This window comes from Drosophila erecta, unplaced genomic scaffold, assembly GCF_003286155.1.
Source record: "Drosophila erecta strain 14021-0224.00,06,07 unplaced genomic scaffold, DereRS2 tig00000092-arrow-pilon, whole genome shotgun sequence".
In the NCBI taxonomy this organism is placed as follows: domain Eukaryota; kingdom Metazoa; phylum Arthropoda; class Insecta; order Diptera; family Drosophilidae; genus Drosophila; species Drosophila erecta.
Window position 1 is genome coordinate 12,702,496 of NW_020825207.1, and position 11,830 is coordinate 12,714,325.

The window sequence follows — 11,830 nt, forward strand, 5'->3', positions numbered from 1 at the left end:
AATAGACACATGCCAATGCGCTGGTTATAAAAAAATAGAAAAATGGTAGATGCTCTGAGATGCTCCATTTGGCTTAAAGTTTAAAGCACTCGCAACCGAAGCTAATTGGGAAAACTGAATCGTTTGTAACATTAATGCACTTATAAAGTTGTTCGGCCATGCGTCTAAATTAAATGTATTATATGGGTTTTGTTTCCTTCCTTTTTGTTTCGAATTTTATTATTTTATTTGGGGACATTAGCCGATGATAGAGTTGCGGTTTGCCAAAGCATGAAAATGCTGTGGGCGAAAAAATGGGGGAAATCGCAATTGCAAATGGCGAGTAAAGCAAATGTGCAAAATACAATTTTCGCAATGGACCGCATTTTAATTTTGTTTTATAATTTCGCAAATAATAATTTACATAAAAGAATGTCCGCGTGTGGGCGTGGCTTTGGCATATGCAAAATGTTTGTTTGAGTGCGTTTTCCATTAATTTATTTATGTACAATTATTTACAAGCAATTAACTTGCGCATAGCTTTTGTTTAGTTAGTGTTCGCAATTCAGCTATGCGTTTGCGTTTTAGTTAACGTTTGCATTGTGACCTTTCAAAATTCCCATAGGCCACATGCCGACTGGAAATGAATAAGCTGCCATTATCCTCTTTGAGTCCTTCTGGGAATAGTGTCAGTTGCATGTATGGGACTCAGCAGGCTTCCCTTCTGCGAAAAGTATAGGTAGTTCAATTATTTTTTCTGCTTTTGGTGTTGCTGCAAGCCAAAAATGCCCCCAATTAGCCGGGTTGAGTAAGAAAACTTGTGCGATTTACTTTTGTCAATATTTTGTAATGTTTTTGCATTTTATTTTCTCAGATATATTCCTCCGCTTGGTTTTATGTAATTGTAATAATTAATTTAATAATACATTTCGTCATTAAGTAAATTTAATTGAATTAATTTAGCTCCATCATCTCTATACAGTACGATACATAAATACATTAAGTGCTCTAATCGGGTTTGCTCCTGCGAGTTCTCTATATACATTTAAGTTTATGAAGTATTCATTTAGTTTTTGTTTCGTGTAGCTTAGGATGAATGAATCGACAAACACGATCAACTGGATGCGAACGAATGTGTGTACATATTTCAATAGCTTTACTTTAAGTTGTAGTTAACAATAGTTTAGTTTAGTTTTAGGTTTACGTTCTGTACGCCTGGCTAGAACTACTACATAGGTCTACGCATTACAGTAAGGGGCACACTCTCGTCTGCCGATTTAATTATAGTTAATTAATATATCACATTGAATTTGAAAGTGTTTCTGCAACATTTCTAGTAATTGTTTCTTTACGTTTATGGTAATTATGTTAGAGTAATGTATTCCTATATGCTCGTATATGAATGTGTTGTGGGCGTGTCTTGTGCGTTTTCCTTTTTGGCAGTGCTACACAACTACGAAACGTCAACAACCACAACATCCAAAGGCGAAATGCACCGAAAAAAATACGTATAAATATATTGTGTTTCAAGAAATGCCTACGAAAAGTCTTTTTGTTTTGGATGTGAGTGTGTTGGTGTGTGCGTCCTGTTCCTGCTTCCTCGTCCTCTTCCTCTTCCTCTTCCCAAGTCCTTGTGCGCCAGTGAGCGATCAGCTTCAAGATGGCCGCTCCTGCGGATAAGAACCCTGCGAGGCTGAGTGAGATGGAGATGGCCGTTCGGGGAGTTTTTAGACCAGGAAAGCTTGGCCGTTCTTATTGGCCGCTTCACTGCCAGCTGCTTGTTGCTGCTGCTGCTGCTGTTGCTGCTGCTGCTGCTGGTGCTGCTGCTGCTGTGCCGCTGCCGCGGATGTGGAGGCCTGGGCCGTTGACTGAGTGCTGGTGCTGGCCTGGCTCAAGCCACTGCCACTGCGCAGGTGCACCGGCGCCGAGGGAGCGGGAATCGCCTGCTGCGGCATCGCCCGGAACTGCGGTTGCAGCAAACGCTGTTGCTGCTGCTGTTGTTGCTGCTGATGCATGCGCAACTGCTGCTGCTGGTGCATCAGACCCGTGGGAATCATGGACAGCGCCTCATGCTGATCATACGCACTGTACTCCGACTCGATGCTGTGGTAGATGTGCTCCGAGGGCGGACGCATCGGCATGGGCATGGAGTCCACGATCCGGGCGGCTCCTCCTGGTCTCGTTGGGCGTGGTGAGGGCGTGGCCGTGGTGGCTGAGCTATAGTTCGCCTCCATTTCCTCGGTGCAGTAGTAGGCTGGCGGCGGTGGCGCCTGGCGGAAGATCATGCCCGGCGACACTGGCTGCTTGAAGCGCTCATGATGGTCCAAAGTGTAGTTGTTGCCACGGGGCGACAGCTCAATTGGGATGGCGTAGCGCAGCTTCTCCCAGAAGTATCTGTCGCAGGTGAGCAGGCGGTTAGAGGGAACCGATTTCAAGTACGGCGACAGCTCGGCAACGTCCTCCGCCTCGGCGGAAACGCTCGTCTCTTCGATGATCACCAGCTTCTGGGCCAAGCCCCTCAGGGACTCGTGGAAGGCATTACGGAACTCGATGCGGTTCCACTCGGTGGCCAAGAGGTTGCGGGTCAGCACCAGGATGATCTTCCTCGACGCCCTGGCTCCCTCCACCAGCTGGAGGTGCGAGGCCTGTGGCGGCAGATCTCGCTGCTGGATGCAGAGCCGGAAGGGCGGACGACCGTGCTCCAGTTCGGCAGCAATGTTGCGGCACACAAACTCGTAGTCCTTCTCCGAGTGCAGGATGATGGCGTCGTACAGCTTGCCGGCGTCCTCGAAGCGGGGCTCGCACACCCGGACTCCGTAGTGGGCGAAGAGCCACATGCGCACGCTCTCGCGGAAGACGAAGACAATGATGAGCACCACGACCAGGAAGATGAGCACCAGCACAGCGGCCAGCAAGGGCACCCTATAGCCGGCCAGATCCTGCGAGGAGCTGATATTGCTGGCACTGGCATCCAGGAGGTCGGAGCAATCGGGCCCATTGGCCAGGTTGCCGATCAGTTCCAGCTCGCGTTTGATGCCCGCATCCAAGCAGTAGATATCGTGGGCATCCCGCACTACCATGGCGTTATCGGAGACAAACTGCGCCAATTCCCTCAACTGCTGGCAGCGGCATGACCAGGCATTCCTGCCCAGCGTCAGTCCCTGGAGGCTGTGACGATATTGCAAATGGGGCAGGGAACTCAGGCGGTTGTTGTCCAGACGCAGCACCTCCAGGGACACCAGGGGCTCAAAGGTGGCGTTCGAGATGTGGGTCAGCATGTTGTTGTGCAGATACAGCTCCCGCAAAAGTCCCAGCGAGCGGAACTCGGTGCCCTCCAGGGCGGTGAGTTTGTTGTTCTCCAAGTGTAGCACTCGCAGGTTGACCAACTGGGCCAGACTTCCGTTCTGCAGCGTCATCAGATTGGAGGCGTTCAGGTAGAGTGCCCGCAGATTGCGACGACCGGTTAGGTGGCCAACCTCCAGCTCGGGCATGTTGTTGCCGTCCAAGTAGAGATCGCTCACGTCCTGGGGGATGCGGCTGGGCAGAGCGGCCAGGTCCTGGCGGCCGCAGTCCACGATGTTGGTGGCCCAGGTGGCGTCGTGGAAGCAGCTGCAGTTTCCAGGGCAGATCACCTCACACTCGCACTGCTCGTACTCGCAGCAGTGGCACGTGGGCGGGCAGTGGCTCTCGTACTTGCACACAAAGTCGGAGGCGGAGAGACTGGCCAGAGGACGCAGTGGAGCACTGCGGCTGTGCGGCATCAGGCACTCGATGTTGCCCAGATCCACCACATGAGGATGCTGGCGGGTGGTAAGATTGTTAATCCTCTGCAGCCACTCCATGGAGCAGTCGCACTCAAAGGGATTGCCGCCCAGGTAAAACTCGGGAACTGGTTTTTCCGCCGAAACTGGAGCTACGCGCAGGGCGTTAAGCGAGATTTTGGACAGCACATTGGCGTACAGATCCACGCGCGCCAGACGCGTCTTGTCCACAAAGGTGTTGGCCTGGATCTGTCCAATGATGTTGTTGTTGATGAACAGCAGCTCAATGGAGTTCGGCACCGACATGGCTCCAATCTCCGTGATGCGGTTGTGAGAGGCATCCAGCGTGGTCACCCGAATCTCCTCCTGCAGCTTGTAGTAGTTGCCCAGGGCTTCGATGTAGTTGCCATGGATATCCAGCCATTTCAAGTTCGACGGGATGAAGGCGTAATCGAACCAAACGAGGTGATTCTCAGAGAGATTCAGCCACAGCAAGGAGGCGAGGGTAGCAAAGATGCCATTGATGTCGGTGAGGAAGTTCTTGTCCAAACGGATCGCCTCGATCTCGGTGTTTTTGTCAAAGGCTCCGCGCTCGATGCTCTGGATGCGGTTCTTGGCCAGGTTGAGCACACTCAAACGGGGCAGGTCCTGGAACATGCCCACGGTGATGTTGCCGATGCGATTGTCGATCAATCGCAGACCCGTCAGCTGATTGAGATTGCGGAAGGTGTTGTTCTTGAATTCCGAGATCTGATTCTCGCCGAGATCCAGAGTCTTGAGCATGCTCAAATCCTGCACAGCCTCGGGAACTTCCGTCAGCTGATTGGAGCTGAGATCCAGTTCCTTCAGGTCGGAGCAGTTGCGGAAGGCCTGGGACTCCACGATGCTCACGAGGTTGTTGTTCAGCGTGAGCTTCGTCAGCACATACAATCCGTTGAAGATGCGGTTGTCCAACGTGTGCAGGCGATTCTCGGCGAGATTGAGGGTGTGCAGATTGTACAGGGGCAGGAAGGCGCCCTCCTCGATGTGGCCAATGGAGTTGTTGCGCATGTCCAGAATCTGCAGGAAGTACAGCTCCTTGAAGGTCTTGGAACCAATGCGGGTGAGGGCATTGTTCGACAGATTCAGCACAATCAGGCGGATCAGACCGGCGAAGGTGCTGTTGTCAACGTGGTGGCTGGTCAGCTGATTGCCACTCAGATCGAGGACCAGCAGCTGCTCCAGACGATGCAACAGACCTTTGGGCAAGTCGTACAGATCGTTGCCCTGCAGATGCAGTTCCCGCAGCTCCTTGTTGCCGGCGAAGGCCTCCGAGGGCAGGGATTCCAGGTGGTTAAACGAGATGTTCAGCACTCGCAGCGAACTCAGACCGGCCAGGGCATTTGGGGCCAGGCTGCTGATGTTGTTGTGCTGCAGGCTGAGGGTCTGGAGGCGCCTCAGTCGGGACGCTCCCCATGCATCCGGCAGGGAACGCAGCTCGTTGAACGAGACATCCAGTGTCTGCAGCTCGGAGCCTCCGCTAACTGCTCCATTGGCATTGCTCAGCGCTGAGCCGGCACACAGTTTCTCGGAGAAGCCTAGGAACTCGGCGGAACGTATCCGGTTCTGGGTGAGATTGAGCAGCTGCAGGCTGGGCATGGAGCACCAGACGCCCTCGGGCAGCTGACGTATGTTATTGTCGCCCAAATGCAGCTCGGACAGCTCCTTCAGGCCCTGGAACGACTGGCCGTGCAGCTCCAGGGTCTTTCCCGGACCCCAGACCGCGTTGTGCGACTCCAGGGAGAGTCGCTTGAGCGACATCAGGCCCTCGAATGCATTTGGAGGCACTCGCTGCAGCTTGCAGGCATCGATTCGCAGCTCCGAGAGCTTCTGCAGCTGCCGGAAGAGTCCCGGTGCCAGTTCACTGGCGTGCAGGAGCTCCTGGCTGCACTGCAGCTCCAGGCGGCCGGCCGCCTCCGCCACCTGGAGGTCAAGTGGGGATCCGGGGGCGGTCTCCAGAGCGCGGACACTGCACCGGATGTCCATGGTGGTGAGGCCGTACTGCCAGTTGCACTGCTGCTGCGCATGCGCATCAGCCACAAGAAGCAACAGGCAGGCGGCGACGGCGATGATGGTGATGATGGAAGATGTGGCTGGCATTTTGGTGATTTGCTAGTTGGCTAGTTGGCTAGTTAACTTTAAATGAATTTGTTTAATTTGTAGCTTTTTAGCTGTGGGTTGTGGGTTGCGGTGGTGGTGCACAACTCAATCACTTTCTGGTTTTCATTTTTCGATCGCTTTTTCCGCAGCCCGATTGCCCTGTAATCCTGGTGTGAGCTGGCTTTGCGTTTTGCGATTATTCACTTTCGTTTCGTTTCTTTGTGCTTTCTCGCAACTCAACACATAGGTTGGTTACTTGCGTATTTTTAATATTAATTTCAACTTGGCACTTGGCGCGACTCAGGGTGTTCGACTTCGTTTCGTTCGGCGAGAGCTCGTTTTCTCAAAACATGTTTACCGCCTCGCGTTTCGATTCAAACTGATTGCTGGAGTTGGCCATCTCGACTCCGTTGGCTCGTTGAAAATGTGAAACCGACGACGGCGCTGCCGAGCTGGCAGAGCTCACACACACACAGCCGCCGCCGCGGCAGACAGACAACACCGTACACGTACACGTACACGTGCATGTGCATGTGCATGTGCAATGCACTCTCGCGAGCGAGCACACACACATGGCGCGCTGCCGCTGCTCTGCTTGCGCTCTCTGCTCTGCTTGCTCTGCTCCCGACACACGCACACACACAGGCAAGCACTGCATTTCCTGCCTGCTGCATATGTCGCTCACACACACGCTTGGGAGAGCGGGCTCTCTCGCTCTCCCCGAAAGTAGGGGAAATGTTGCACACACACATGGGCATGGAGTGGGGGAAACAGCTAGCATTAACCCTACGCTGCGCTCTCTCAGATTTCCGTCCACACAATTAGCACTTGGAATTGGAATAGTTCCGAGGGGTTAAGATGGGTTATCGCTATCACTGATTCTTCGATCTGCTCTAAGTGGTAATTATTTCAGAATTAGTTGAGCGCATGAGAAAGCTATCTGATCAGCTGTAAGTGCTCCGTATTAAGTCGATGCTTTTACAAATATGCACAAATATATAGGAGTAGTCATGTTTATTAATACTTATTGCAACAAAAATGTATTTAAATTTCTTGTTGAACCAGCGGCAGAAAGAGTCCATTTCGAACCACCAAGATTCCACAGAGGGTTAAATAGAACCTGCAACAGGCTGCTGCTGCGAGTTGGCAACATTTCGTCCCTGCCCCACCCCCTTTACGATGAAAATTCTCTGGCTCAGTTTGCTTTGCGGCCCCGTGTTGCACTCGCGATATGTGTTGCATGGTCTTGGTATAGTATGTTGCCTCAGTTTCAGCATGTTGCATGCTGCTTGCCTCTTAACAGCAGCTGATGTTGCTGCTGTTGTTGCAGTTGCAATTGCTTTTACTGTTGCTGCTAGTGTTTTTGGTGCTTTGGACCACGTTTTCTGCGGTTCTCCTCAGTGTTTTGTTGTCGTAAAATGCCTAATCTATTGTCGTATGCTAAATATATTTTAGCAATATTGCCGTTGTATGTTGCAGCAGTTGCTGTCAAACATTTCGTTGGGCTTCGTGGTGGGAGTTCGAATTTGTGACTTTTGCATTGGATGACTGGTGTTTAGGATTCTTGTAGCGGAGTAAAAACTCCTGTAAATCACGTTTTTTTAGAATTGAAAACACCCGCAATGGGCGGTTTGAATTCTGAGTTTCTGCCATTTCAAGTGGTAAAATTGTTTGCCACGCGAAAAAAGCCACACATATTTGGTACTTTGAGCGGCTCATGGAAACTTGTTGGTGCTCTTTACTGCCATTGCCATTTGCTTCATCATAATTTTCAGGTTTATTTACTCGCAGCTACTGCTGATGCTCGCCACTCGGACCATAAATATCGCACATGAGTGTTGCATGCGACGGCAGCAGCAAGCAGCTAGCAGCAGCAACACCATCAGCAGTAGCAATATTACAGTTTGAATGCCACTATTATGCCAACTTGTGAATGCAACTGCGGCAAATGGGCTTCACGGAACTCCGGATGGTTTAGCGTCACTTGGGTTCGCTGTTCTAATTTCGCAGGTCTCTATCACCTGGCTGGCTTTTTCGGCTGTCGACTTATGCCACTTAAAATTACATTAAAAAACTTTCCGCCAAGAGCAACAACTTTGCTGCCGCTGCCCTACTCCCCAAAAAAACTGAAAACAAAAAAACAAGAAACGTAGAGTTGGAAACTTTGCCTGGCTTCTGCCATCCCAATGTTGCTGTTGCTGTTGCTGTTGCTCCTGTTGCTGCTGCGTTTCTGTCCCGTTTTGTTTTTGTGGCGTTGCAAATATGAAACTTTTGTTACTTAATTATTTTGTTTGTTGTTCTTGTTAATGTTTCTGTTCTGCCGCTGCTGCTGCTGCTGCTGCTGCTGCCGCTGCTGTTGGTATATTGTTATTAATTAATTGAGTTACACTTCCCCTTTGCAGTTGCTACTGCTGGTGGGATTGTAGATGTTGCCGACGTGGTTCTTACTACTGTTTGCCTAGTGGTGCGAATATTTTATGAATTTTTAAATTTCATTAACTCGACATGTGCCGGCAACTTTGGGGCACACTTTGTCATATGTGTGTCGTCGACCTTTTCCGTGTCTTCGGGCGGACTCATGCCGACATAACTATAGTGGCAGTTTTAGTAGAGTTTGAAACCAGATTAAAAACGGTCAGAAAATTTTGCTTTTTCGGTTGGTTAACTCTTCAAAGTTTCGGCTAGTGAAATGTAGTTAGCATTCTTTGGACGTTATGGACATTTCAAGTACCTGCTTGGCCAAAAGTGTCTTGCAGGGGGCTTCCATAAAAGTGGCCTAATGTTTGTTTGTTGCAGCGGCAGCTACCACAGCTTAAATATTATTCATACGCCGCGTTGGCCACGGCCAAAATCCTCATTGCAGCTTTCATTTCGGCTCGCATAACTATGTCAAATTAGTGTCTGGCTGCCTGGATGCGATGCTCCAACTTTCCCAGCGGCCTATTCAGAAACTTTCCCGCTCCGCTCCTTGGGAAATCGTATTCAAATGCTGGCTTGGCTCAGCGAACTGCAGCAGCAACTGGAGAAACAAAAACCATTTTAATTGAATTAGAAAATGGCAATGGGTCAGAAGCACGTTTGTAATGCATAATTTATGTTTGCGCACTGAGTTTGTTTTGTGATTTCAGTTATTTTCCATTTTGCTGCGCTGCTGCTGTTGCGAATCCAAAATCCGAAATCCGAATACCGAATGCGAATGCGAATGCGGCGAGCGCTTTGCCCGATTTTTGAGGCCAAAATTTTCATAATCTTTTGGATGCAATTGAAAATTGCCATGGCAGTTGAAATGGCAGTTATGAATATCATTGCTGGAGCTTTAATGAATGAACCCGGGTATAAGAAGGCCATCAATGGATGTGTGCCGCGTTGCACTGCTGGAGTGGAAAGTGCGTGTGACAGCAATGGAAATCCCCATCGAAGGAGTCATCCTGCTGGCAGCTGTCAGGCGCACTTGCATTACATTATTGCCGCCTCCGCCTCGGTTAAACTGAACAACAAATCGTAGATTACTACCATTGCTAAGATAACAAACTATACATATATAGAATGATAAACACTTTTGTTTATTGAAGTATAATAAATTCAAATAATGATTTCATTTACTTATTAATTCATTTAAACTGTCTCAAGGGGGATCATTTTTGACTAATTTATTTTAGACAAAACACTGATTTTATCTCCAGTCACATATCTAAAAATCCCCAACAGCTATAATGTCTGCTTTGAATTCCTGTATCTCGAAAATTCTTGTTCGATAGTGTGATTTGCTATTGCTGCCGTTGTTTTTGTGTTCTGTCTCGAACTCAGGACTCATTTGATATGCGGGCTCAGTAATGCGCCCACACGTCGATGCTGAAACAATGCCAGGCATTTTTATATGCCATGCGATATTTTATAAAATATATAAACCCATCGGTGGAGGAACATATATACGTATGCTGTGAGTAACGAGATGCGAGATGCCGACGACCGCTCAAGTGCATCTTAAAGATACTTTTGCTGCATTGTGCTAGCTTCGCCGGCTCGAGTGGCTTGCCAGCATTTGAGGCTCTTCCGAAGGCTGCCTATTGTGGCCCAACCCTCAGTCCCCATGATTTGTGTAGGGGTTGATATATGAGCTTTAATGTGCATTAACTCTTGTGCCATATTTCTCTGCTCTTTCGCGTAGAATGGGGTTAATTACGCGTTTACTGTTCTGTGGCTATGGAGAATCTCGAGTCCCGCCGCAAGTATTTATTGGTCGGCTTGATTTATGTTCCCGGGCCATGTGTCTTTCTTAGAGGCTGGCCGAAAACTTATGGCCGGATTTTTGGCTACCTGAAGAGCATTCCACGAAAAGAAAAAGCGCAGACCACGTCGATTTGCATACCCAGCTATGTTTATGTAATCGCCCACTTCCTAACTACTTATGAGTAATTTAAATATTTTTATAATTTTATAAACGAATGCCCAAGCCCTGAGCTCACAAAAACCTCTGAGTTGGCGGAAAAAGCTGGAAGAAAAAAGCCTCGAAAAGTGAAAAATACCAATTCATGTTGCTCAGCCAAAATGCCACAGAGCGTACAACCCGTAATCATGGATAAACATAAAAAACCAGCCAGACAATTCTAATTGTCAGCCTCTTTCGGCGTTTTGTGCTAAAGATTTCATTTCATTCCGTTTCGTTTTCGGGGTCGCAATTTTTCAGCATTTTGCTAATACCCACTTTAGGGGCCCCCCTCCAAAAAAAAACTAAAAAGGAGAAGATCGATGGAGAGCTGATTCCAAGGGGTTCGGTGATTTTCGAGCAAAACCCTTCATTAACAACACGAAAAGGCCAACGACGATCTTCGACAACTCATGTTTATAAATTGGTCTATAATTTCGATTTATTTATCCAGCTTACTGGTGGCAAGGTGTCTGAAGTTTACTGAAAATTTTTGCGAAAAACTGTTTTTTCAGGCCTAACTAATTGCCAAAAATCTGTAGAAAATTGAAGAAACAAAATATTTTTGTTACCCTTCCAGGCAAGGCTAAAAATAACATGCGCGCTTGTTGTTTGAGCAAACAGTTTAGAATGGGCCTCCTAATCCGAACCTAAGTAGTGGGTCTATCTGTATCTGCAAGATACTCTTGGCAGGTAGCGCTGAGATACAAGATTTCTGAGAGTGGGAGAGTGAGAGTAAGTGGAGGGGAAATATCACCAACACACTGACAGGCCACATTCCGCTCTCACAAATACTATTGCAGAAGATCTCTCTCCGCTCTCGCAGATCTAGCATCTCTTTCTCGCCAGCCTGCAACTATATGTTCCGTTTCACTCGCACATTTGCCGATGTTCTCTGCGTTTTGCTGGTGTTGGTGCTCTGCTCACCCACACACTCTCATGCGATCTCCATCGAGAGAGACTCTCTTTCTCTCTTTCTCTCTTGCTTTTCTGTCATTGACACTCAGCAGGTTTTTTAGTTTCTGTTTTCCGTTTCAGCAATTATGTATCTTGTATCTGTAACTCGCTGGTTGTGTATCTGTTGGTTGAACAGCCTCAAATGCCTGACAAGTTCACTATTTCAGAAATTTGGTTAACATTTCTGATTCCCTATGAGTCAGGTTTCGCATCCAATCGCTGCCTCAACTTATATATATCAGGATCCGGGGATCCTGATTAAGACAATATCGTAAAGTATCGAATCGTGTGAAATTCGATCGCCCGGCCGCAAAATTTAGTTGCTTGTGTCGCCGTTTATTGCCCGTCGTTCTGGTTAACTTGTTTTACCACACGGCCAACACACAAAATGCTCTCATTTGGCCACAGCCACAAAACACTGCCATTTTTTTCCTGTTGTATTTTTCGCCTTTTACAATGTAGAGTCTTTTGGCTTAAATGAAACTAAATGAGCCAGTAATCAAGTTGTGTTCAAAGAGCCCCCACCACCGAGCTCCCCCATTTCCCCGTCAGGCTCCACTCTTTGTGG

The 11,830-nt window shown here is 48.5% G+C and overlaps 1 protein-coding gene across 1 annotated transcript; it reads right to left on the reverse strand.

Moving 5' to 3' along the window:
• Positions 1–805: 805 nt before the first annotated feature.
• LOC6547260 (toll-like receptor 7) lies at positions 806–6,337 on the reverse strand. Its single transcript, XM_001974831.3, has one exon. It carries the CDS (start codon positions 5,877–5,879, stop codon positions 1,707–1,709), a length of 4,173 nt encoding a protein of 1,390 aa, XP_001974867.1. The 5' UTR covers positions 5,880–6,337; the 3' UTR covers positions 806–1,706.
• Positions 6,338–11,830: the final 5,493 nt, after the last annotated feature.

What these genes read in the sequence shown, in the direction of transcription:
- LOC6547260 (XM_001974831.3), bottom strand. Translation starts at nt 5,879, where the DNA reads ATGCCAGCCACATCTTCCATCATCACCATCATCGCCGTCGCCGCCTGC.